We start from the raw sequence: 25,132 nt of genomic DNA, 5'->3' as shown, positions 1-25,132 counted from the left end.
GAAGTTGTTAGTGCCACTTGGCAATCAAAACTCTAGTTTGTGTTCCCTTAACGTTTTCACCAAAGGCAGCTTGACGCCCTCAATTCTTGATTAGCTTGGCCCATGTGGGCGTTTGTAAAATGTTAGTGCATTTGATAATTGTACACTGCTGTGGAAGAGCATGTTGTAGAGCTCCTTCATAACGAAAGTATATCAAGGACTCTGTCTTACAGACTATAGTCTCTTTCGCTGAAACTACAGTTCATAGTCAAGGTGTCTTCAAGGTGTCTTCACAAACAAGACCATGCGTTTGCCTGCTGTCCTTGGCTAAAACCTAAGCCTTTCTCCTTCTGGGCTCAGACTAGGACTGAGACTTTGAAGATATTTGGATTCTTTGAAGGAAGCAAGAGATGTCTTTTGGTAGACACATGGACACAGAGGATATTCTGTATTGTCTTTGATCAGAATAAGTCTTGAATGAGTGATAGCCTTTGGCTCAAGGAGTCTGGAGTGCCTGTGGCACTGTTCTGACGTTGTTGCCCAGCTGACCCAGTGCAATACCCAGTGTTCCTCTGCCAGCAAAATGCTTTGCCCGACTCCCCGTTCCCAACATGACGTTAGTGTGGTCGTCTCAGACTTGGCCTGCAGCCTTCTTGCATCCTCTTCCTCTGAGGAGTCTCTTGTTTGCCTCAGTCTGCAGTAGTTTAATGAGGCAGACCAGTGCTGACAAGAACTGGAAAGTATTTGTTGTGCTTATCCTGTGCTTGAATGTGAAACTAGGTGTCCTGAGTGTAAGGCTGTTGTAGTGACCCCGTGAGAACTAGCTGTCGTGGCGTTTTCAGTTCCCCCTTAGCTCTGAGCAGCAGGAGCCTTTTGGGAAGATACTGCATGTTGAGTTGTTCTTATTTTCATTTGCTTACATTAAGCCAAATGGAGCCCAGAGGATTATGGGGCTAAACTGTTGAGACGATATCAAGAAAACTTTGCAGAGCTTCTCACAGATACCCAGACGCTGCTGCAAGGGATCTCTGCTGCACAGAACCTAGCTCCTGGCGAGAGAGAGGTAAGCCGTTTTCTCTGTGTGTATGTGTGCGTGCAAATAGATACTGAACTTTTATCCCTGATCTGTGAGCACAGTGTCCTAGGGACTTGATTTACTAGCTGTCATGGCAAGGTTTTGGGGCAGTTCTCCTGCAGGGCTCTGGTTACTGATTCCTTAGCATGCTGCAGCAGGAGCAAAGCAAAATAAAACAATGTGCATGAAGCTGAAAATCAGCAAGTCAGAATGTCAAGCAGGGAGAGATCTTCACGTTCTGGAGTGAGCCAAGGAGGTGGCCAGTGGATCTCTTTGAAGGGCTAGGCTTTAAAGTGGTCATCGCTTGAGTCATATCATGAGCCAGGCCTTCCGCAGGGCTGGGAGAAAGGAGAGGTTGGGTCTGAGGCGAGCCAAGGGGTCTTGGCTAGTGTGTGGCTGGGCAGATGGACGGAGGTCCCTCATTAGTGCCTTGCTGCTGGTCTTTTGAAGGTAATGGAACAGATTGTGAAGCGCGAGACTGGCTCAGGTGGTTTCGTCTCGCTAGTGTCTGCAGCGCTTGACGAACAGTCTCTGTCAGTGTCTGCCGTTTGGCAGCTGCTCTTGGCTGTGCGAGAGGCCGAATTTCCACTGAACGTGCTCATGGAGGAGATCCAGAAAGAACCGGGCGCGGACTTTTTCTTCCAAGCAGGTAATGATCTCGGCCTCTGGGCCAGACTATGTCTGTCCTTGGCGATCCCCCTTCCTGAGCCATCTCCCGTCTCCCGCTGCTGTCAGAAGGGTGCTCTCTCATATCTCTTCCTTTCCCCAGCTATAGATCCCACAGATGCTTTCACACTCTCTTCTTTGGCTGCTGGAAATACTTTCCCACAGACCCCACCTGGCACTCTGGTTTCATGCCTCTTTTTTTTTCCAGTGTATCTCAAAACTGCTATCCCCTGTGAAATGAACAGTTGATCAGACACTGGATTAAGCATCTTCATCCACAAACGTGACTGCTTTTCTTGAGAGCTTTTCTTGGGGCTCTGTGTGTTACAGGGATCCTTAAGGTTTTATAATGAGCAAATCTTTTGAGAGCTGGGAGGACACCTGGCTGCTCATGAACTTTTTTCTCTTTAGCTGCCATCCTGGTTTTCCTGGACTAAAAACCAGCTTGAGAGAGTTCTTGAGGCTGACGGCCTGTTAGACTGAAAACCTGACTTAAATGGGAGGTCTGTGTGTGCAGCTTTTACCCTGTCCTCCTCAGGGCCTTGACCTGTGGCTGCGAGTTTTCCTGCCAGCTTTGAGAATCTGTAATCGCGTTTTCCTATTTTAAAACCTGAACTGTGCTTTTCCCTCCCATAGTTGTAGAAATCTTGCATGAGCAAGAGGAACGCTTGCATTGATGGACTCTGCGGTAAAAGGGAAGGGAGACTGTGCAGAATCCTGTTGTACGTGTGCTAACCCTGCTGTCTTTGCTGTGTGCTAGGACGCACATCTGACTTCTTCTCCAGCCCCTCTCTGGTCAATGCAGGGAGATCAGCACTTTCGGCGCACAGTTCACTTGACTGATGTTTTTTTTACGTGGCTGTTGTAGGATAAGGCGAATTGTGCCTAGAAATGCCTGTTTCTCTGCACATGTCTAAGTCAAAATGGGATGTCTGAAGATAGGGGAGAGAAGAAATCCTGCCTCAGAGGAGTGGGATGCGTCCTGGGAGAATCATGCCTGCTTTCTGAAGTTGTTAGTGTCCGTTTCAGTAACGTCCTCTGGCAAACCTGATCTTCCCGCCCAAAGCTGGACAAATATTGCAAAGAGGTCTGCTAGATTTTTACTTGATTTTATGCTGGATGATGTCAGTGCTTCAATTAGTATAACCAAAACTTGCCCTTGCTTGTCCACCCTTTCCTGCTCCCCAAAGAAGGCACTTCTCCTGAACGTGAACAGGAGTGGATAGGCAGAGCTTAACAAAACTAAGGGCTTGAGGCTTTCCTTGGGTTTGGTGTTTTTGAGTGCCTTCTCTTTTCCCCCCTTTTTAGTGGCCACCAGTGAAAGCACAGCCATTGAGATCATACTGCGTCACAGCAAGCTGATCTCGGAGGCCATCAGGCAGCGAGCAGACCTGGAAGGCTTGGCTCCGGGGGAAGCGGGACTCACAGAAGCAGTGAAAGAGGTATGAGGGGATGACACAGTGCATATCCTCAGCTTCCCTCGGGTCTGGTGTGGCTTAGCTTGCAGACAGACCTAGCATAAAGTGCTCTGCCTGAAATTAGGTAACGTTACGTAGGCCAGGGAATGCATCCGAGGTTGGAGGTGCCCCTTTAGTGAAGTGAGAGCATATCAGGTGTTTCATATAAACTGTGCAGGAGTTGTTAAGTGTAAGAAGTTGCGAGTGAGACTCTCTGTTGATTTGAAGAAAGAAAAAAAAAAAAAAAAGGAAAAAAAAGAAGGGTTTTCTGATGTAGAAAATTCCGTTTGGCCCTGCAGGGGCACTGGAATCTTTTCAGGGAGTGGATTTTTCCTTGGAGTCAGTTGCCTTAGGACTCTGTCTGATAAAGGAATGAAGCATTCCTGGAAAATGCAGTGGGATGCCACCACTGTGAGAGCTTGTCCTGTGATGTTGGAGTCTGCAGTAGTATTTGCCCTTTGACAATGGGCCATATTGACTAATAACTATTTGGTGAGCCTCTTCCACCAGGCAGTTGCTCATTCCTGCTCTGGTTAGCTGCGGTTGTAGATGAGCATGCACAGATTCTCACCCTGGATTTCCTTGCAGTGCCTAGCTCAGGGAGGGTTGGATTTGGAAGGGAGAGAAGAGCCCAAAGGGAGTTTCATATGAAACGGCTTTACAAGTTAGCTAGAAGACCTTTGCTGTAAGGCGTTGAGAAAACCCTCTTTCCATGGAGGGGTTGCTGTAGGTGAGTCAATACCAGTACAGAAAGTCCAAGAACTTCATTTGTTGTAACTGAAATAGTCTCAGTTGATGCAGTTATAAACTACCACATATGTGAACGGGAGGGCATGGACCTGTATGGAACGGGATTTCTTCTTGGGTTTCTCAAAGCAGGTTCCCTGCAGTAGAGATGAAACAGAAGAAGAAGAAACACCCTCACCCCCAGACCTTCCTACCCTTCAGAGCCCAAGTTCTCTGTCGTGTGACACTTTCTTCTTTTTACTCTCTAGCTGCTGCGTATTTCTGCTCAAAAAGAAAGCTCAGAGGCCTCCTTGAAAGCAGCTCTGAGTACAGCGCAAGAGAAATCTGTCCCAGCCATCAAGATCTGTCAGCTGCTGTGCAGTGTTCATGAGTCTTTCCCAGACCTACAGCCAGTGATGCAGGAGCTAGGGCATGTGGGTAAGAAACGCACAGGCTTTGATCCTTGCATAAGCTTTTAAAGTCATTTATGGAGGTCTTTGGCAATTAGAGTTGCAGAGGAACTCAGTGTCCTGGAGGTCTGAGATAATCGCATAGAACTGCTCCCTGGCCAAGTGTCTGGGTTGTACTTACAAGAGGATTCACAAGGGTGATCTCTGGGTCCAAGCGTTGGATGCTTTTTTTCTTTTTTTTTTTTTTTTTTTCCTGCTACAATGCACCAGATAAAAGACTGTAGTTTGTTACAAGGGTCATGGAGACTAAAAATGGCCACGTTCTGATGTTCTTTAACTGTTTTCATGATTCTCCAGCCCAGACTTTGCTCTGGAGATGTTTAAACAGCTTAGTCACATAATTTGTATGTATGTTGCCTTATTTTTTCAGAATTTAGATCCTTAACATGTAGGGTTCTTTTGTCTCCTCCTGTTTGCATACTATTGGATCTGCATCAATTTGTACGCGTATTATAATCTGCTGACCATATCTGTGTGTGCGGGGATACTTAGAAAGCTTAGATCTGAGTACGCTTCTCTTGTGGAAAGATGACAGTCCTGTAGCACAGTGACAGTGCTGTTTGAAGTTGCAGGCTATTTTCTGAATTAGTTTTCTCACTGTGCCTTAATTTGGCCTTGCTATATATACACTTTGCAGGGCAAATGGTACCCTGGGAGAGCCCCACAGCTGTGGGGGAATGTCACAAACTGTACCAGTTTGGCAAAGGTATGAGTGAAACATATGCAGATAGCAATTTGGTGAACTCTAGAAACAAATGCATAGCAATAACCATGTGCGAGACACTGCCCTGAGCTGTGGGATGCTTTCCAGCTGAGCTAAATTGTAGCTCTGCATCCGTCATTTGAAGGAAGGATGCTGAATGGAATTTGGTACTTTAATGAAAAAGATAACAGAGAGCCAGGAAACTAACAGAGGCTTGGCATCCTTTTGAAAAGGATGCAAAATCCTTTTGAAAAGGATGCAAATGCAACTTCCTTATTCTCCCACATACATTTTCATGGCATCCCGTTTCCCAGTGCATCCAGGTACAGATTCTTTGGACCGCAGAGTCCACTGGGATGTCTGTGGTCTTGTATTTTTTTTTTTTTTTTTTAATCAAAGACCTGGTGCTGGTTCAGCTCAATCCATCCCTATTTACTCATGGTGCCAGAGCTGCTTAGCTCATGACAGAATATGGAAATACTAGCAGATTTTATAGGTAGCTCGAGTAAGTAGCTTGTTATTCATGTCTTTTTTTGAGAGGGTAGGAAGTTTACGTGTTTTGTCAGAAAATTTGAGCCTGGACCACGATCAGCTTTCATGAATGAACACAAGCCTTCTGGCTTCGAAACTTGTTGTCATTTCACGTCCTTCAATTAACAGGCTAAGGAAGTACTCCCTGTGTCCTGGGAAGGAGCAGAGAGAGAAATTGCCATTCATTAGTTTGCCTTTGTCCTTGAGCAACTGGGAAACTTTGTTAGGATGGTAAAAGGGATCAGGTTACTCAGAACAGTACGTGTACAGAAGAAACTGCGGGTCGGGCTTGTTATTCTAGCTGTAGAGCTTTGAGGGAACAACACATACTCTGCTCACCTTCCCTTGACTTCCTTATACGTATTATATGGCCTTAATAGTCTCCCTGAGAGATCTACTATGCTGTAGAGCCAGTATTTGCACCCAGTTCAGATCTAGATCCCCTCTTCCAACCCGAGAAGAGGTGCCACCCATCCATATGGCGCTTTGGGCTGGCCATGGCTCTAATGAGAGTATTCAGACAAAAGGTGATTTCTTCCTTTGTGCCGTTTCTTCTCTGTCCTCTGATGAAGCTGCAGTTACCTACGTCTCTTCCCTTGACCCTGTCTGACCGTGAGATGTGCCAGAGCTTGTAACACAGAATGGCTGATGCCCTGGGGACTCCGGTGGAAGTAAGGCAACAAAAATTGTACGTGCTTATGAATGTGTTGCACACCTTAGTTCCTGGACACCACGCAGGGTTCACCAGTGAGGGACTTGGGGAGTCAGCTCAATTGCTCTGGCAGATGCCTGCTTCTCTGGCACCGAGATCAAAGAGAGCAGACTGCTGTTACGAAGTGTCTTTGCAGGGCTTTAAGCCAAAGAGGTGTTGAGACAAAATCAAGCAAGAAACAACATCAAAACCAAGAGCCCTAGAAAACTGTATTTGCCTGGCCAAAACATTTATTTTGTATGAGCTGTCCAGGGGAGGTTTGCCAGTGACCAGCCCTTTTTTGGCATCCTACGGATCTTTAAATTGAGCTTCCATATCTTAATTTCTAGGCTAGCGTCAGCTCTGAAATCACTGCTTCCTAGCCTTGCACGTTGCCGGTTGCTTTACGGATCAACAGTTGTGTGGCTCTTGGCGTAAGATATGAATGATAACTGAGGGTTTTTCGTTTGAGGAATGTGACGTTCCTCTTTAAACAGTTGAGCCCTTGTATTTCTGAAGGACATATATGTAACACGGAGATCCAAACAGTTTGCATTTCCAGTGTTTTGCATCTCTACAACAGCAAAAAAAAAAAAAAAAAAAGAAAAAAAAAGGAGAAATTCTCCAATACCTAATGTAGGTGACCTGAACCACTCAGAAAGCACCAGAACTCTTCATGGAGAAAACTATCTGCATCTACCCCCATCTGTGGTCAGCACCATCAAGGTGATGGGTTGGTTTCTTTGTCGGAGGGTACAAAACCAAGTTGATTGGCTCTTCCTCATGTCCCTCCTGTAGTTGGAGTGCTTTCGTTGCTGGCAGCAAGCGTGTGCAATGATGAGGTTTGGTGATTTCCACAGCCTCCTCGCTAACCAGCTGCTTTGAAAGTCTGTGTAAGGTCTAAGCACGCATGTCATAGCTAGTTAGTTTCATAAGTCCCTGAAATTGTTAAATTGAAAGGTCTGTAAGCAGAATGCCGTCCTTCCCTGTAAAGGAGTTTAGTCACAGATGCCTCCATGCAGGTTGGCAACCATTCGAATGACCTTGAACACGGGGTAGACGCAAAGGGGTAGCTGGGATTTTCTTCCAGCTTAGAAGCTGAAAAAGTGGGAGACAGGATGGCTGTACCTCAGGAGATTTTATGCTGATGGAGTCTAGTATCTACCATGCTTTGCAGTGAGAGTAGGGCAGCCACCAGGATTACAGACTCAGCGGACAGAGAAGAAAAACAACTCAGTAATGTGCCCCATAACTAACAGCAGATTTTTTTTCCCAGCCCTAGATGTCTTTGCCACTAGATAGCACAGACAGTGAAACAAAATGCCAAAGTGTCAGAGGATCCCGTAATCGGGAATTCCTGTCTGATGCCTTTCTGGTGTATGTTTACCCTCGGGCTCCACGTGCTCTCAGGAGGCTCAGCCGGGGCACAGCCAAGGCAGTTCTGTTTCTGTCTGGCTAAGCTCTTGTCTCAAACTTCATATGCAATCACTTCTTCAATCAGGAATTATTTCTCATGTGAGCACTTGGATCCACCTCCGAGCTTCCTGCATTTCCAGTGCAGGAGCTGACTGGATGAGGTCTACTGCTAGGTGCTGCTCTAACGAGGTAGGGAATATTGTCTTCCCCCATAGGAGGGATTCTGGGAGACGTCCTGGCTGCCAAGCGGAAAGGAATTGCTGCTCCGGCATAGCAGTGCCAGCTGTCCCTCCTGCAAGCTGACCTTACTGTCACAGGAGCTTTCTGCCACACAGCTCAGTGTGTCTCCTATTCTCCTATCTCATGGCAGCAAGATTTAAAACAGGTTTTTGAGGATGTACCCCACCATCATGGAAACTTCTTCTTCCACCCAAGAAGCATATATTGCACTGGCACAGGAGTAGAGGGTGCACTTATTTAGCTGTTCATTTCATATGATCTGCCTCAGTTTTCTTTCAGAATTTTTCTCTGGGAGTAGTAGCATCCTCCGAAGATGTGGAGAACTTTTGCTAGGGCCCTTTTGTACAGTTTCCCATGAAGGTAAGCTGAACTTGGGAGCTCTCCCTACCTTGATAACATCACAGTCTTGTGCTGTTGCTTTGCCCGATGCCTCTCTGTACTTTTCCCAGAGCCATATATTCCAACAAAGCTGTAGCCCCATTAATTCTTAAAGCACTCTTGATGCGTTTACAGCGTGCTTAAACAGATGGTAATTGAGAGGAGGTTGTGGCCTTTTCAACACTGAGATTTTCTTTCTCAGGAGCTGGGCTTTCTGGACTGGGAAAGAGACTCTGGGTGCTATGGCTCCTATTCCTTTAAGCCATGTCTTGGATGCACATGCACACTTGGGACCTATGTATCCTGGCCCCTGACAAATAGCATTGCAAAAGCATTCCCACGTGACTGTTCTGGGCACACATCCGTCAAAGATGGAAGATAGAGGATATCTTGAAGATTCGTTTGACTCTAAAGTCACTTTTATTGTGGTGCTTTAAACAGCTTTACCCAGCTGTACGTCGCTTGTGTTCCTGAATAGCGTTATGACAAGTGTAAGAGCATGAGGACTGTGTGCGAACTCTTGGCCCGTTGGAGTCCGTGGCAAAACTCCTTTTCACTTCAGTGTGACTCGGATTCCAGCCACGTTGCCATGGCAGTTCTTCTGAGCATTTCCTTTCCCAATTTCCTTGGTGTTCATATCTTCATCCGCGTTCATCCTGCCAAGCAAGATGAGTCTTTTCAAAGTTCAGTGTTTCTAGGAGGCCTTTGTTCAGATCAGAAAAAACTTGCAGTGTTGGTTATAGAGATGTGGAGGTGAAAGATGTGAATTGCTATATTGACGAGGATAAACAGGAAACTAGTCTTTGTTACTGTCTGTTTTTATCCCTTGACATGTTCTGTGGTTGCTGTGCCACCACTTGATATCATAAGGTTTCAGAGTCAGCAGTCTGTTAAAATATGTCACCTAGTTTCTAGTTGTTTGGAAGTTCAGGGCAATATCACTCTGCAGGAGGGAGGGCGCTTTGCTGAGTTCTTCCCGGAGCTAAGAAGGGAGAAATGAAGTTTTGCAAGCAGAGGCTGAATTTCCTGTGCCTTGGCAAAATGAGAAGCCTGCACTGGTTTCCATGGCCACACAATCGCATGGTTCTCGTTACAGCAAAGAAGCCAAATATATCTGTTTGTGTTTTGATTTCTTTCGTACGTGCATTCCCTGTGGGTCTCTTCTGTAGACTGAGCTCCTAGGTGAATTTTTCAGCTTGTGCGTTTTGAGATGATGGTGTTACAGGGACTCAGAAAAGCATTAGACTTTGTAAGAAGTGAATGTAATGAGCGTTTTAAAATACCTCAGGGCCCTAACCAGAAGATTCAAAAGGGTCATAACAAGATTGTGCGTTCTCTTTGAAAGAGTTTACGTTTGAAAAGTGTTCCTGAGATTCCTTGTAATTAATGGATGGATATCCACTCTCAGTGGCAGACTTAGTGAGACTATCGTACCCGAGGCCCAGATCTTCAAACGTGTAAGCACCGCCATAACTTTGTGTGTCTGAGCAGGAGGCAGACACTTGAAGGCAACAGTTGTTCCTTTCATTGCCTAGGTGAGGAGTGAGTTCTCATTGCCTACGTGAGTTCTTCGGAAAATCTGGCCCTGGCTCTTGTCTCGTAATCCAGCCCCTGATGCGTGCAGGTGAAAAATTCAAGGCTCACTTTTCCACGCCTTGTACCATGTGTGGCTGTGGCCACTTCTGCGCAGTGAGAGCAGCGTGCTGCCATTCTGATGGGACGGCGTGCCCCGTGTGTGTCCATCCTCGCGGTGCTGGTAGTGCAAGGGGAGGGTTGCCGGTGTAGGAGCAGTCAGAAGGTAGGCGACCAGGGAGGCTGGTGCCTGCTGTTCCTGATCAGCACTGAAAACGGAGGTCCTTTTTACACAGGGCTCCTGACTGAGGGAACTGGGGAGAAAACTGGGATAAGGAAGTGGAAGGTGAACAGCGAATCCCAGGTGGAAGCTCTGGACAAAGAGGAGGACAAAGCGGGAGCTGCTGGGGCCAAGGAAGCAAAGGAACCCCAAGAGAAAGCTTCTTCCAAGAAGAGTTTTGTCTGCAAAGCCTGCGATAAGAGCTTCCACTTCTACTGCCGCCTGAAGGTGCACATGAAACGTTGTCGGGTGGCCAGAGGAAAGCAAATCCAGTGTAAGGAGTGCAATGAGGTCAAAACAACAAAGAAGGAGCTGGAGAAGCATCAGCTGGAGGTCCATGGAGCGGTGGGGACAGCCAAAAAGAAGAAGAAGCGGCTCCCTGTGACGTGTGACATCTGTGGCCGAGAGTTTGCTCATGCCTCAGGTAAGGTTAGTGATAACAGGCTGGGAGTGGGAGCGTTTTCTCTAGGACCCTATGGACTTGTAGGGGAGCAGCCTGGACAGTTTACTAACATGAGTCTGAAATCTTGTCCCCCTCCTCCTTCCTGCAGCTCTGTGAGCACCGTGTGTGGGAGAAATGCAGCTCAGCTCATTTCTCCTGCCCCACTGAGCACAACCGCTTTCTGATTAGTTCTTCCATAATTGGTTTTCCACATGGCTCATCAAGGAAAAATGGGGCTACTGGCAAATTTAAAAACCTCCAGAAATAGTCATGCTGTTCCGGTTCTTTGGCTGATTTAGCAGTACCAGTAACAAGAGTCCAGGCCTCTCGCCCACCCTATGGCTGGCTTGCAGTGCCATAGCTCAGCGCTGCCCGAGGGGGCTGGGGGCTTTCCCTGCTGGGTGAATCTGTCCCCTCTCAACAGGAGGTGCTTCTCTAGCAGGGTCAGGCAGGGCTGGGCCTGTGTCCCCGTGCAGGGCATTAATGCCTCATTGGTGTCTTGCCTGCTCGTCCTCCAGGAATGCAGTACCACAAGCTGACGGAGCACTTTGATGAGAAGCCCTTCTCCTGCGAAGAGTGCGGGGCCAAGTTTGCAGCCAACTCCACACTGAAGAACCACCTGCGGCTCCACACTGGGGACCGTCCCTTCATGTGCAAGCACTGTCTCATGACCTTCATGCAAGCCTCGGCCCTCGCCTACCACACCAAGAAGAAGCACTCTGAGGGTGAGCCTTCCCTGGGGGCCAGAGGAGCCTGATGCTGTTGCTAGATTACAGGGCAAGGCTTGCTCCATCCACCCCTTTCTACCCTGCTTTTTCATCTGCCTGCTTGACAGCTGACTGCTTTGTCAGCCTCTCCGCATCCTGTGTGGGAGCGCCTGGCAGCAGTCTGCTCGCAGATTGTCTTAACCCGTGTGTTTTCGGCTGCTGCCCCAGCTCGTTCCCCGCTCTGCCTCTCCCCCACCCCGCCTCTCCCCCATCCTACATCTCTAAGTTCTCCTATTAGCCACCTGGTTAGTGTTTGCTCTCATTTAAGTGGATCGGCCCCTTTCTCTGCTGTCCTTGCTTGCCTCCTGACTAGCTCCACCCTGTCCCCTCACCTCCGAGCTCCAACTCTGTGGCCAAATTGCTGCTCCTCTCTCTGGTCAGTCTGCTTTCTCTGGTCACTCCCTCTTGTTGAAACTCTTCTCCCTGCCTGACCGGTCCTTTGCCATGGTTTCATCTGGCTGCGCGACTTCTCCTGCTTGCCCTACCTCAGTGCTGCTAAGCAGTTTTCACAGCAGCCTGCTACTCCCCTGCTCCAGTGCATTGGAGAGCCTGCCTCCTGCTCCCTTAGGAGAAATGCCAAGCGCTAGTCTGTGTGGCAGCGCTCTGCAGCCTGTCCCTGCGTTTCCCCTCTTGCTCTCTGCCCATCCCCATCTCTGCGTTGCCTCTTCTCTGCCGTCAGCCCTGTCCCTTCAAATGTGCTGCCTTTCATACCTGGAACGATCCTTGCCCATCTGATGCTTATTCTCCCTTAACCTGCTGAAATGAGTCTTGATTTAAATGTTGGGAACAACGAAGCAAATTTTTTTTCTGCCTTTTTCTTTCATTTGAAACTGGTTGTCAGAATTCAGTGTGTTTTGCAAAATGTGGAATATGTGATCGATCCACTTAAGGGCATCTGAATTGCGTGTAGCTTTTCGTGTCAGTGCTTCTTTTCATGTCTTTGCAGTCCACTTTGTCTGCAGCCAGGGCTTAGGAATGTTTCTTCTGGCTCATGGGAGCAGAGGATGTGTCACTATGTTTGTAATAAATACGCTCAGGCATTACGGCATTGCACAGGTGTCATGCAGTAGGAAAATTCATTCTGATCATAAGAGATACCAGCATTGTAGTACCTCCATATGTTTGAGCTCTGTTGTATAGTCCCTGTCATGGCAAGGTTTTCTCCATCACCTTTAAGACCTTTTTGACTCTGTGTTGACATGATTTAGCTACCCCAGGAAAGCCTGTGCAGTTTGCGGTCTCTACCCTCCCTCCCCAAAACTAGGCTTAGTCCAGCCAGAGCTCCTATCCCCTGTGTTTGGTGCAGGCTCTCACCTTGGGTGTCGCTGCAGGGAAGATGTACGCCTGTCAGTACTGCGATGCGGTGTTTGCCCAGTCCATCGAGCTGTCACGCCACGTCCGGACTCACACAGGGGACAAGCCGTATGTCTGCAGGGAGTGTGGAAAAGGTTTTCGCCAGGCCAACGGGCTCTCCATCCACCTCCGAACCTTTCATAGTGAGTGTGACCCGCCACCTACCCCAGCTCTGACAGCCCAGCCCATGAACCACGGCTTCTGCCGGGTCATGACGGCCCTGCCTATGCCGGAGGGGATCTGCGCAGGCGTCGCTGGTGCACATAGACTGGCTGGCTGTTTCATGGTGGAATTTTTTTCCCTCCCCCTAAAAATGAGACTGTTTCATGGGTTGGTCTTGTGGGTGGGATTATCCTAAAGAAACAGCCAGAGCTGCTTCCAGAGAACGTGGGCTGCTGGGAATCCACCACTAGAAGCTATAGGCAGGCAGGAGCAGCAACAGCTGTATGCAAAGCTGAAACTTAAGTGCTAGTTTTTGCCTGAAAAGGAACACGTCTTTCCCCCTTTATTTCCTCCCTCTGTGAAGTCTCCTCTCAATTCTCTTTTTCCTTCTTGATTTCTTTGTCTCTTGTTTTTATTATGTCTGTGGGGGTCAGATATCGAAGATCCCTATGACTGCAAGAAGTGTCGGATGAGCTTTGCCACCCTGCAGGAGCACCGCAAGCACGTCCACGAAGCCCATTCCCGGGAGTACCACCCCTGCCCAACCTGCGCTAAAGTCTTCAGCGCCCCATCTCTCCTGGAGCGTCACATGGTGACCCATGTTGGAGGAAAGCCCTTCAGCTGTGAGATCTGTGACAAAGCTTACCAGGTGAGTGGGTACAGCAAGCAATCACTCCCATGTGCCAGAGATTGCTGTTACCTGTTGTTATGTCAGGACATCCACTCCTGGCTGCGCTCACTGAGCGCAGCAGCACGGTCGTTTGTGATCGGCAGAGGGAAGAATTGCACGGAGGAGGCAGAGTTCTGGGACCCTTAAGGAAAAGGCAGGCCCGCTGAGAGAAATGGACCCTGATTGCTTAGGGTCACATAACTCTTGTTCTGGACCCCCCAGGGGTCTCTTTCACAAATTCCTAGCTGCCAAGAACTATAGAAACAAAAATATTCACATTGCAAATGGCACTCCTCAGTTGGAGTGTGTTTGGGAAGAAATTCACCCAAGGGAACAGCAATTAAGTCCTAAAGGGGACCAGTGGTGAGTGAGATGAGGATGAGGGACGTAGCAGTGTTGAACTCTTTAGAGATGACAGAATAAAATTTATTTGCATCTCTGCAGACCTCATCTAAAGTGCTGGGTTTCTGGTGTAAATGAATTATAGAAACATAAGTGAGGTGCTGGCTGTTGTCCTGTGGGAGGATGAGCCAGTCTGGCTGGGGTTGGCTGGTGCCTCATACCTCCTGAGCGCAGCCCCACTGTTCCAGTTGCTTTCCGTGCACAGCTTTTTGCTGTCATAATGCCCTTGGAACAGCTTTGGACTGTAACCGTGATTTGATCCTTGTCATTGCAGCAGCTGTCAGGGTTATGGTATCACAACCGGACCCACCATCCTGATGTCTTTGCAGCTCAAAATCACCGCTCCTCCAAGTTCTCCTCCCTGCAATGCAGCTCCTGTGACAAAACCTTCTCTAGCACTACTGCGCACCGAAAGCACGTCAAGGAAGAGCACAGAGGTAACAGTGCATTCATTAACCGATGAAAACGTGGCGAGTGCTGGGAGAAATGTAGTAATGAGACTGACAGGACTAGGCTGTGCGTCCTATTTACTTGTGAGCAGAGTAAATTCCTTGTATCCCATCACACAGTCTCTTTTGGCAAGTCTTTTCTGTGCCTTGCAGCTGACACATTAGTGGCCTCTCCTCTTGCTGCCTCACCTCCAAAGGTGCTCCTGGTGTCTGTAGGCAGATGTGGTGTTGCTGAGTTACTGACAGAGCTGATCCAGAAGTGCTGTCTCTTGTGGAGGGCCTTGGGTGCACACCTCCCTCTCTGTGGTCTTGTTTGCAGATGTGAAGTTCCACGAGTGTGAGACGTGCAAGGAGCTCTTCCCCACGCTGGCTCTCCTGCAGGTCCATGTGAAGTGCAGGCACTCAGGTCCGTTTAATTTGCTGTTACTCACTTTGCCCCATCGCCCAGGAGTACCCAGCTGTGCTCTGCACCGTACAGGAGCAAAGATTGCTCCTATCAGTGAGCTGGCATCTAAGCAGTAGAACGAAGATGGACGCAGCAAGGAGGAGACATCAGCACAGAGGAACTAGGAACTGAACCCTGGGCATTGGGATTTATGGAGGATGGAGGGAGACTGAAAGAAAAGGGAGTTCAGCACCAGAAAGATCAGAGGACTTGGGCTTGAGCAGACCACATCAAGGGCCCTTTGGGCAAGTGGGAGAGCTGAACCAGGGCTGCATGTTTGAGGAAGAGGGAGGGTGAACAGGCAGGCTGGAGTACCATGCAAGCTGGGTCCCAGGGCTGTGCGTGGGAAAGTGATAAGAGTGGGGAGAGAATGGGTGAGAAGATGGATCAGGGAAGATGAGAGAGGGCAGCCAGCAGCAGCCTGGAGAGTGAGGAGGGAGAAGACATAGACACAGCTCTGTCTTGGAGGATAGAGTCGCGGGGATGGGTAACGAGTTGGCGATGTCTGAAACGGGAGTGGCACAAGCCAGACCAGCAGGGAGTGGTGATAGAGGGTGTGAGGGAACAGGGGAAAAAAATCTCTGCAAGAAGGATCAGCTTTAGCTAAGGTCAGGTACACAAACTTGGTCTCTGATCACCTCGGCTGGAAGGGCCTAGAGCTGAAATGGGTCTGAACAACCACAAACTGACAGAGATTGGTGTAGCAGGGAGAAGGGAGGTCATCGCACACCATGCACTGAGTCCTTGTCAGGCTTCAGCCCTGCACAAACTGCACATCCTGGCCATTTTCACCTCTTTGTCCTTCCTTATGCGCTCTCAGCCTTCTTGGGTTGCTCTTGGGCTGCTCTGGCTCTTTCCCAGCCCTGGCCAGTTGTGCCCCAGGCTCAGAGCAGCGCTGTCTCCTCCAGGCTCCCAGCCATTTCGCTGCTTGTACTGCTCAGCCTCCTTCCGCTTCCCAGGGGCCCTGCAACAACACGTCACTACGGAGCACTTCAAGCAGACAGAGAGCACCTTCACCTGTGGGCTGTGCGGAGAGCTCTTCACCTCTCAGGGCGAGCTGGAGGGTCACTACAGCGCTGAGCATCCCAAGGTGGTTTTCACAGAAGCCCAAGCCACCACAGCCCAGATTGTGCAGGTAAAGACTGCTCCAGCTGGCACTGCTCACAAAGCTGGGCTGCAGCCCCTGGGCTGCTAGAGGAGGGCCCCAGGATTTGGATATTCCCCTTCCAACCTTTTTTTACTTTCCCAAATGCACTCTGTGGCTCCTACTACCACTTCTGCTCCCTGACGTTTCCTCTTTTGGCCCCCTGAACCTGGAGTGCTCTGGGATTTGTGTGCTCTCTGTGCTAGTGTGAGATTGGCTTGCAGGAGGGGAAGCAGCTTGATGCAAATGCTGTAGCGCTCCAGGTCTGAGTGGGGTAAGGCAGAGACTGCAACCCAACTGCGTCTGTCACTACCAGCCCTTCCTTTACCTCTGTACGTTCTTCTTCACAGAGAGTGGTTCCCGTTCACAAACTGGTTGTCAGAAGTTGAGGGAGAGGGACAGACAGTGTGCAGAGGTGCCTGGTTATTCCGAAGCTATTAAAAGCCCAGTGACACCCCCCACAAGACGATAACTATTTTGTCAGAGGCCAAAAGCTAGGCCTGAAGCCTCAGAATTTCTCTTTAATTTCTCAGCCATCAGTGGAGAATAGCTCTTTGGATGAGCCAAGACTCCCTGGGCTGGCATTCTACTAGTGTGTAATCATAGAGTCTTTATTGCCTGCGACTGCTTATGGAGTTAAATAATAGCAGTTCTGTGGAGAGAAATATTTAAATTGCTCTCCTGTCTTTTTTTGTTTTTTTTTTGTTTTTTTTTTTTTGGCATCATCGGTGTGTGTGTAGCTTGGAGTTTCCTATTAGGCTCACACCTATTGTAATTGCAGGCTTCTAGTGTGAAGTTAAATGTTACTGGAGCTTGAGCAAGGAAGGATGTGGATAGCAAAGCGGTTGCAGGGAAAGCAATGCTGTAAACCTCTGCTTGATTCTCAGGTTGTCTTCCACGCAGGTGATCCAGACGTCAGAGCAAGGAGCAGCAGAGCATATCATCTCCTTCGACGAGGCCCAACTTGCTGGCTCCCAAGTCTTTGTGACGTTGCCTGATTCACAAGTGAGCCAAGCTAGCTCGGAGCTGGTGGCAGTGACTATGGAAGACTTGTTTGATGACAAAGTCACTCTGATTTGTGAAGAAACCAAATGAGTGAGGAGTGTGTGCCCATGCGTGGCATTCGGGAATCCACTGGACTGGTACAGGATCCCTACCTGGCCATGCTGCTTCGGCAGCGAGAGTCAGGGTTTTCTGGGAAAAGCAGTCCCAGATGTGCGACAAAGGCAAAAGAAATGACATGCAGCAAACAGGATGGCCAAGGATAGGAGAGATTTGTAAGCGTTCACATGGGCCTGGAAAATCTTCCTTCCCCTGCAGTCAGCAACTGCTGGCTCTGGTCAGCTGGGCCACTCAGCCCTACCAGCTCAAGAAAAATAAAAAAAGCAGGAGGAAAGATGGAAGATTGAGTGTGGTGTTGTGGCCCTGCACTACCATGAGCAGAGTGGCAGGGGAGGACTCTAATGCAACCTGGGGTAAAGTTTGGGTGATATGGGGTGGGCAGACAAAATAACCTGTGAAACCAAAGAGAAAGATGCCCTGAGAGTTTGGAGTGGATGAGGGAGAGGTGGAGATTCTTATGGCTGTATCAGTGATGTTCTCACAAATATCTGCTACTCTGCAGCTGGACTGCTTTGTTTCTCCTGTCGCTCTCCCTTGTACTGTAGTGTTACTTGTTGATCCAACTGGAAAAGTCTCCCTGAGCAGAGCCATCATTTGGACCTCTACTCCAGCAGAGACTTCTTGGGAACAGTGTTAAATGGTTCTGCCAGCCTGACCAAAGGAAAGGAGGTTTAGGAGAGGCATGGAAACGAGGTGGTGGGATGCTGGCATCTATAAACCAGTCAGGTAGAACCAGTCGTTGTTCGTGGTGACAGGATATTGAGTCATCTCTTTTGGCAGATGTGTGCTGGCTGTCTTGGGTGTTCAGGAAAATGCCTGCTATGCCATCCTTCTGTCAGGGTTAATACAGGCTCCACTTTAGTCTCTTTTGCCTCCCATCTGTGCTGTACCCAGATCACTGATTGGGAGTTAAATCAAGTTGCCAGTGTCGACCAGCCCCTTGTATGCACGGCTGTCTCTGTTACCTGCCTCCAGGGAAGCCTGGCAATACACTGTGTAGTGCAGGTTTAATATCATCCACGTTTGTGCTGTGACTGTCCATTGAGAAGAAGGGTCAGAGCCAAGGCTGGACAACCATGCCCTCTCTGTGAGCAGACAACAGCCCTGAGACCTCCTGGCCTTCATCTGATTCACCTAAATGCTGAAGCTCCTGCACCTGAGGAGAGAGAAACAGCTATTTCTGCATGCCAGGGTCCCTCGTTGCTTGTGTGTTTAATACTGTTATCGATGGATTGCCACTAATGAAGGTATTTCTGTCTGAGCACATAATGACTGCCATGATTGCACGTAGCCATTCCCTGTGGCAAACAATACGCTGCTTTGTAAAGCGCATTCAGATACCTAGTGTAAAGCTCACTTCCCCAGCACCAGCACAATGCAACAGCTTCATTGCAGCACAATGGCCCTTTAAGACTAAATTTCATAAAGCATTTTTATCTGCAGTTTCCTAAAATATAATCTGATAATTAATGGTTTGCTGAATCCATTATGAAGTGCAATTAGGTAGATGCAGGGTTCCTGTGGCTCAGAGGGGACTGGTAGCATTTATCTTCCTTTCCCTCATGCCAAAAGGTTGAACTCTGCCACTGCAATATTTACATACTGAGCAGTGATCCTTGCTGTATCTCGCAGACCGAGACCCTGCGGTGAGCGGTGCCTGTTTTATCATGCTGCCTAGAGCCACAGGAGTGCAGAAGATGAACAGATTGTAGTTTTGCAGCAGCATCTTCTGCTGACTGCTCACAGCCACGAGACAGAGATGGTTGCGTATAAATGGGCTAAGGTTTTTGTGCCGATGAGATAGTTTGTCACTCCTATTACAACTTGCAGAATAGAAATGAACAGCCGAGAGTGCTCTGCAGTGGGGACAGAGGCTTGGTGGAGTTAATGTTCTGCATGGTATGAATTTTTGGGTGGTGATGAGCGTATGGCGCTATCGAGGTGTTGCACGTGTAGCCGAGTGCACCCACCTTTCTCTCCTTCAGTTGTACTCACAGTTTGTCCCCAAGGCTTTATGGCCCCAGTGAAATGGAGGAAGTCTGAGGTTAAATTGCCACTGAATCTAGGAATGACCAGGAGATGGTGCTCAAGGTCTTGAGGATTAGTGTTAATGGCCAGGTGCTTCTGCAACTTTGCTGAAGCTCTTAGCGTTCTTCCCAGCTCTTGGGCTGGCAGGTGTGGAAAACTCTTCAGCTGTTGCAAAGCTGAAAGAGAAATCCAAGCCTTGGACACAGCTGCTTAAAGAAGAGCCTGAAACTGGGCCATGCCTACCTCTGGAGAGTTTAAAATACAGCTGTTACTGTTGTGAAGCAGTGCAAAAGCCTAGGACCCTCCTCAGACAGGAGAGGAGCAGAGAGGGAAATGCTGGAGACAATGTATTATGCCTTCCCGGATGCAGGGAATTGGGAAAAACTGTGCACAGTGCTCAGATTGAATGTAGGGATATTGCCTGAACAAATGAACAAGTTTTAATGGTCTTAAGGTGTAGGTGTGTTGGGAGGTAAGCCTTGGAACTCATGCCGTGGTACGGACTGGGAGAGGTTGAAGGCTACTCCTTTTTTACAGCAACTCCTAGCTTCCATGGATGCAGAAATCCCATAAAGGCTTTGTGGGGCAGGGGATGAATTCTCCCGGCTATACCTTACGGCACTGAGCTCCAGTGTCCAGTCCTTCATGCTTTCCTCATCTGCCTCCCTTTTCCTGGGCTCTTCTCATACAGCTGAGGGTCTCTTGCCAGGCCACCCCATCGAGCAGAGATCCCTTGCATTTTAATGTTTGCTCTCTGTGCTGTCCTGCTCACTGCAGTGCCCTGCTTTCCCTTGAGGCTTTGCTCATGCTCAGCAAATTTTTGGTGTGGCAATTTTGATGCTGAATCCCCAGAACTGTAATGTACTTCATTCCTTCCCAGATGCTGGAAAAGCCTCATGGGTGAAAACCTGTCCCTGGTGCTGCTGGAGGGTATAAGCTTTGTAGATGTCCTGGCCATCGTTTGGGAGCCAACATTTTTATGGAGCATTAGGGGAAGCTGATCTCCCTTTGTGGCTGAAAAGCTCTGCAGGAAGAGTAAAGGTTTAACAGGGTTTGGTAAGAAGAGTTACCTTATTTATAGCCCTCTTGTAAAGCAGAAGGAGCTTTGCTTGGGAAGAACACCTGAGTGCTGCATTTTGGTTTTGGTCTGTTTGGTCCCTGTTGACCAAGCATTGTCACAGTGAAATAGGACAGCGTAAATCATGCATAAGGCACAGTTCAGGCCTCATATCTCCCATTTATGGCTGTCTCTCCTGCCTTATGCCCCAGGCTTGAGGACTTCTGTGACCTGATCCCTGGGAACCAGGTACCTGCAGATGACCTGGTGTTAAATACAAACACAAGCTGAGGTGCAGCGCAGCTCTGATGCACCCACAGGGTTTCATGTTATCTCTGAACACTGGCATAATGTGTGTGTATCTCCCTGCAAGAGCCAGGTTGGATGTATCCTCAGCAGAGTCGTACCAGCTGTGCATGCTGAGTGAGTGATCTGCAACAGTAGAGATCATCAAGCATCTCCTGTACCATTATGAGGAGATAATAACTCAAATCCCCGTTCAAGTTCCTTTTTGAATGATGAAATATGCATGTCAGAGCAAACTGCAGCATTAACAGCACCTATGTCTTACCCAGAAGGAAGACATGTTTTCCAGGGCACATCCTAGTGTGGTGTGCACAACATGGGAGATACTGATTACTACCAATTTCTTATTATATGCATATATTTTTTTTTCTCTAAAATAAAACATGGAGAATGGGAGATGTTGCTACACAGTGCCATGTGAAGCAGCTGACTGAAAGGAAAATCTATATTTCTGAAAATGTGATTTTTTTTTTTTTTGAAGGTCTTTCTGTAGGTTTTGGGTGACTTACCGGCTTATGGACTCTGGGGTCCAGTGCATCTTGCCCATGGTGGCATTCCCTGTAAGTAAAGGGAGAAGCTTTTTCCAGGTCAGACTGGAGCATGAGAACATCTTGCCCTTTGCTGTGTCTTCCTGTTGCAGGTGCCAGATGCTTTTGAAAAAAAGGACAAAATGTCTGTAACAGAAACCTGCAGGGTAACTTGCCCATAGAGGAAGCTTGCTCTTGAACTTGATCAGTTAATGATTGGTGTATGCTTAAAACAGGCGGGTTTATAGACTTTCATGCATTAATTGGTGCCATTTAGGGCGCAGTGTTAAGCGTGTGACCGCTAGGAAATGTCTGTTATCTGTACAATTTCCATTCTCACCTGGGGCCTGTCCTGTTCACTGAAGGATCCTCTGGAAAATACAGTGTGCCCCTGTGTGAGCAAACCTCTCCTGGAATTTCCCAATGTAAAGGTCAATTTTGCAGCCCTAGAGTGTTGTTTTAATACTGTATATGCAAATTGTGTCTTCTGAAATTTATTTTTTGTAAATCCAACCCATCTGTGATTAAGTGCAAAGATACCACTGCCCCGCTTGGGAGTGCGGGATGGAGGTGGCTGGACTGCAACGCAGGTCCTGTGCTTGCAGGGAGCCTGCTCTGACATTGCTGCCACGTCTCCAACCCCAGGTGCTGTCCCTGGGGGAGAGGAAAAGGAAACGGGCACCAGAGTTTTGAAGAATCTCGCTGCGACTTGCCTCTCTTGTGGCTGACCCCGCTTGGCTGGCAGGCTCTGGTAGCCCCTGCGCAGCAGCTGCTGCTGATGTTTTGGCAGATTTCATTATCGGTCTGGCAGGCCGCCAGCACATCCCCAACGAATTCAGATCTGAAAAGGGAAACAACATTTTTAACGGCTTCCAGCTCAGCAAATGCTGAGCAGCATTTCACAGGGCAAAGACAAGACGCTTTGATAGCCAGAGGGAATTCCCTCTCCCGAATATCAGCGGTTGGCTGCAAACAATAAGGGCTGAAGAGCTTCCCCAGGAGATGGGTTCAGTAACCTTTTATAATGGAAGGGGTTAGACTGGCTAATACAGAGGGCTCTGCTGCCTCTCTCATCAGCACGGATGTCTCCAGCATCCAGTTAATGCCTCTAATCCCCAACGCAGTCAAGCTGCATGGTGCCGCCTTGCAGTAAGTTATAGCGATTGCTAATTTCCTATGTTAAAACAGTAATTCCTTTTATCAGTTCTCATAGCCAATCTTTAACATTGGCAAGGAAGTGCAAATAAAAGCATTCACTTTGCCTTCTCTACACCATTTATGATTACACAAAGCAGGAAGTCTGTCCAGCTTTCTAATTGTATTTAAACAAACCTGATTAAAAGTGAGCTAGCTCTTAATCCCTTTAGTATGAGCTGCGTAGATGTTCTATAGTGCCTGCTCTAGGTTGCTATATATATCTCTCCCATCTGTGAATGGGAGTGGAGCTGGGAAACACCCATGAGTCAGATCTTAGCACACGTTTCTGTCTGTGACCTGCAAGAAAATATAAGGTCCTTGCTGAAAAAGTGCACAGATGACACAGAGGTTGGATGAGCACTAAAAAGCAGTGGGGATCCAAATTGCTTAGCATGCAGGCACAGTCGAACTATGTGTGTCTTAACATAGCTAAATGTCAGGCTGTGCATCTTGGAAGAGAAGATGCTGGCCGTGCGGAGATGTCAGGAGATTGCAGTCAGGAAAGCGATGGCTGAAAGTGTCCTGAGGACTGTAGTAGTAACTGGAGGACTGGAGCTGTGACACACTTAGGGATTTAGCAGCTGCTTTTGGCAGAAATGGGGAGGTTTTTGCTACTGCCCCCTGCTCTGATCATGGCTGCAACTAGATGTCGTTCCTAAATCCAGCTGCTCAGCCACTGCAACATATGACAAGTAAATGACAAACTGGAGACAATGCAGATAATAACGATCAGCACAAATCAAGGTCTGGAAAGTCTGTCTTGCTGCCCGAAGGAGCTCTAATTGCTCAGTCTGGCTAAGGGGTAACACGGTAGCAGCCTTCACCTCGTTACACTGGGGGAAATGTCACTGTAACCTAGTGGAAGCAAAAGCTCTGAAGGGCACCAGCAGTAGTGAGGATCCATCTGTTCAAAGCACAAGTGCCTGGATATGTATAACTTTCCTTCTTCTCTTGGACATCCTTGAGATGCCCAGCATTAAGGGCAGTCCAGATAAGGATTAAGGGCAGACCTTTTCATTTCTAATGCCAACGGTTGGCCCCTGTCTTGTTTTTGGGCGGCTGTGGTCAAGTTTACTGGCTTAGGTTTTCTTCGTGCCTTGAATCAAGGATACGTAGAGCCCTGCAACACGTGGCCAGACGTGGCTGCTCACCATCTGGGCAGGCTGTCTGCTGATCTCGTTCTCCTCTTTGCTTTCTCCTCTTTACTTCCCTGCTCTCCCACTGATCCCAGTCCCTCTTGCAGATGGGGAGGGCTGCCTAGGATGTGTCTGTTGGACACATCCTCACTCAGAGCACAAAGTAGCTGCCAACAGATTGACATGTCCAAATAGATTAGATTGGGCTTGGTGCTGGTCAAAAATCCCTCTCAGCCCACAGGTTTTGCAGCCACTGGAGGCTTGCTGCCACAGGTGAAGCTGGATGTCCTCCTCTTGGCTGTCATAAGGTGAGCAGAGCCCTGTCTCAGTTTCCAAACTGTCTATGGGATCAATCCATGTCCTCTCCAGCAGTGTTGAACTTGCCAGTGGGTCTGATGATGGCTTTCCATGACATATGAACCTGGCTTTCTCTGTCCAAAGAGGCAAAGGCTGTTTGCCAGCTATTCCATGGTGTTGGCCTTGGCCAGCGTTTTGGTAGGGGAGGGTTGAGCTCCAGACCCTTCCAGCCAGCCATCCTCGCTCCTCTGCTCTGCTCTTGTGTTTTCTCTGGACAGAGTCTCCCGACAGGTTCACTCCAACCCTCCACCCACTTTCACTTGAGCCGCTGTTGTCACTTGAAGGTGAACTTTGGAAAGATCATCTTTCAGAGATGGTGCATCTCATCTGGAAGATCTCCGGTAGCTGATAGATAACTTCCATTCTGGCCTTCTGCAGGAGTCGTGGGGAAAGCTCTGGTCTATGCTGAGTGATAGTCGGGACAGGACAGGTGGAACAACCCATTGGCAGTTACAAATCTTTTGGGACTTCCATGCATCCAACTCATGTTGTTTTCTCTTTTTCTAGCCCAATGGCCACACTCAAGACAGTATTTAGAGCACGGATGCAGCATCAGTTGCTGCTTAGTACTGTAATAATATTACATTTGTTTAGCCTACTGCACAGCAAAACTAATGCTATTTCCTTGCGCTGATTGTTTCCGGGCATTTACTAGCTGTTGTTATTGAGCTGTCCACAGTGACACACAGGACTGTTTCTGGCTTGGTTACAGATCACAGTGACTATTTGGCAATATGCAGGAGTAGGTCAAATGATCCCTATGGTGTGCATGAACTTGCATTTATCAACACTGTGTTTCCCTTGCAGCGACACTGGTCTCTGTGTTAGCAGTGAAATCCCTCTGCGACTCCTCCCAGCCTCTCTCTTCGACTAACCCAGATAATCGGCCACATATTAGTAGATCTATTAAACATACACAAGTTCTGGTGTGCTTGCTCATAACCAGGGTAGGCTGCAAGCTTTTCTTAAATCCCTCCACTGCAAGACACTGTCAAAGACTTCTTGAAAGTCCAAATAAATGAAATAAAGCAGTTTTACTCATCCGATTCTCACTTGTAGGAGAGGCCTTTTTTTTTTTTTTTTTTTTTTTTTTTTTTTTTTTTAGAAGTGAGGCAGTGCTGTTCTTGTGATATGCTAGTTTGGATTATTGTATCAGCCAGCTGACATGGAAGAAAAGATGCCTGGCTGTTGCCTGGTAGGGCTGATGAATACTAGATATAGCTGGCCAGGAGCTGATGGGACCCTCAGGGAGGTGATGGGATCCAGGATGCTAAGAGCTTTGTGGGATTGGGGTTGAGTTGGCTTCAGCTCTAGAAGAGGGTGAGGAAAGGTAGGATTTGCTTGGTGTATTTGCAGTGACTTCCCTTTCACGCTGAAGAAACCA

At 48.3% G+C, this 25,132-nt stretch overlaps 1 protein-coding gene across 13 annotated transcripts in view; it reads left to right on the top strand.

Moving 5' to 3' along the window:
* The window catches only part of ZBTB40 (zinc finger and BTB domain containing 40), a 51,329-nt gene extending 26,544 nt beyond the window's left edge, over positions 1-24,785 (top strand). For 6 of the 13 annotated variants that reach the window (XM_068915691.1, XM_068915692.1, XM_068915685.1 and 3 more), the window contains 12 exons: positions 906-1,042; positions 1,505-1,703; positions 3,029-3,162; positions 4,173-4,341; positions 10,201-10,608; positions 11,145-11,351; positions 12,725-12,889; positions 13,343-13,557; positions 14,255-14,417; positions 14,749-14,835; positions 15,783-16,009; positions 16,922-24,785. In XM_068915691.1, the coding sequence (XP_068771792.1) occupies positions 906-1,042; positions 1,505-1,703; positions 3,029-3,162; positions 4,173-4,341; positions 10,201-10,608; positions 11,145-11,351; positions 12,725-12,889; positions 13,343-13,557; positions 14,255-14,417; positions 14,749-14,835; positions 15,783-16,009; positions 16,922-17,113 (2,303 nt within the window). In that variant the 3' untranslated portion in view covers positions 17,114-24,785. The remainder of the gene's footprint in view (positions 1-905; positions 1,043-1,504; positions 1,704-3,028; positions 3,163-4,172; positions 4,342-10,200; positions 10,609-11,144; positions 11,352-12,724; positions 12,890-13,342; positions 13,558-14,254; positions 14,418-14,748; positions 14,836-15,782; positions 16,010-16,921) is intronic. The other 7 variants (XM_068915686.1, XM_068915683.1, XM_068915688.1 and 4 more) reach the window with 5 other exon arrangements.
* Positions 24,786-25,132: the final 347 nt, after the last annotated feature.

This window comes from Struthio camelus, chromosome 21, assembly GCF_040807025.1.
Source record: "Struthio camelus isolate bStrCam1 chromosome 21, bStrCam1.hap1, whole genome shotgun sequence".
NCBI lineage: Eukaryota > Metazoa > Chordata > Aves > Struthioniformes > Struthionidae > Struthio > Struthio camelus.
The sequence above is the reverse complement of the archived record's forward strand: the minus strand, read 5'-3'. Positions and strand labels throughout refer to the sequence as shown.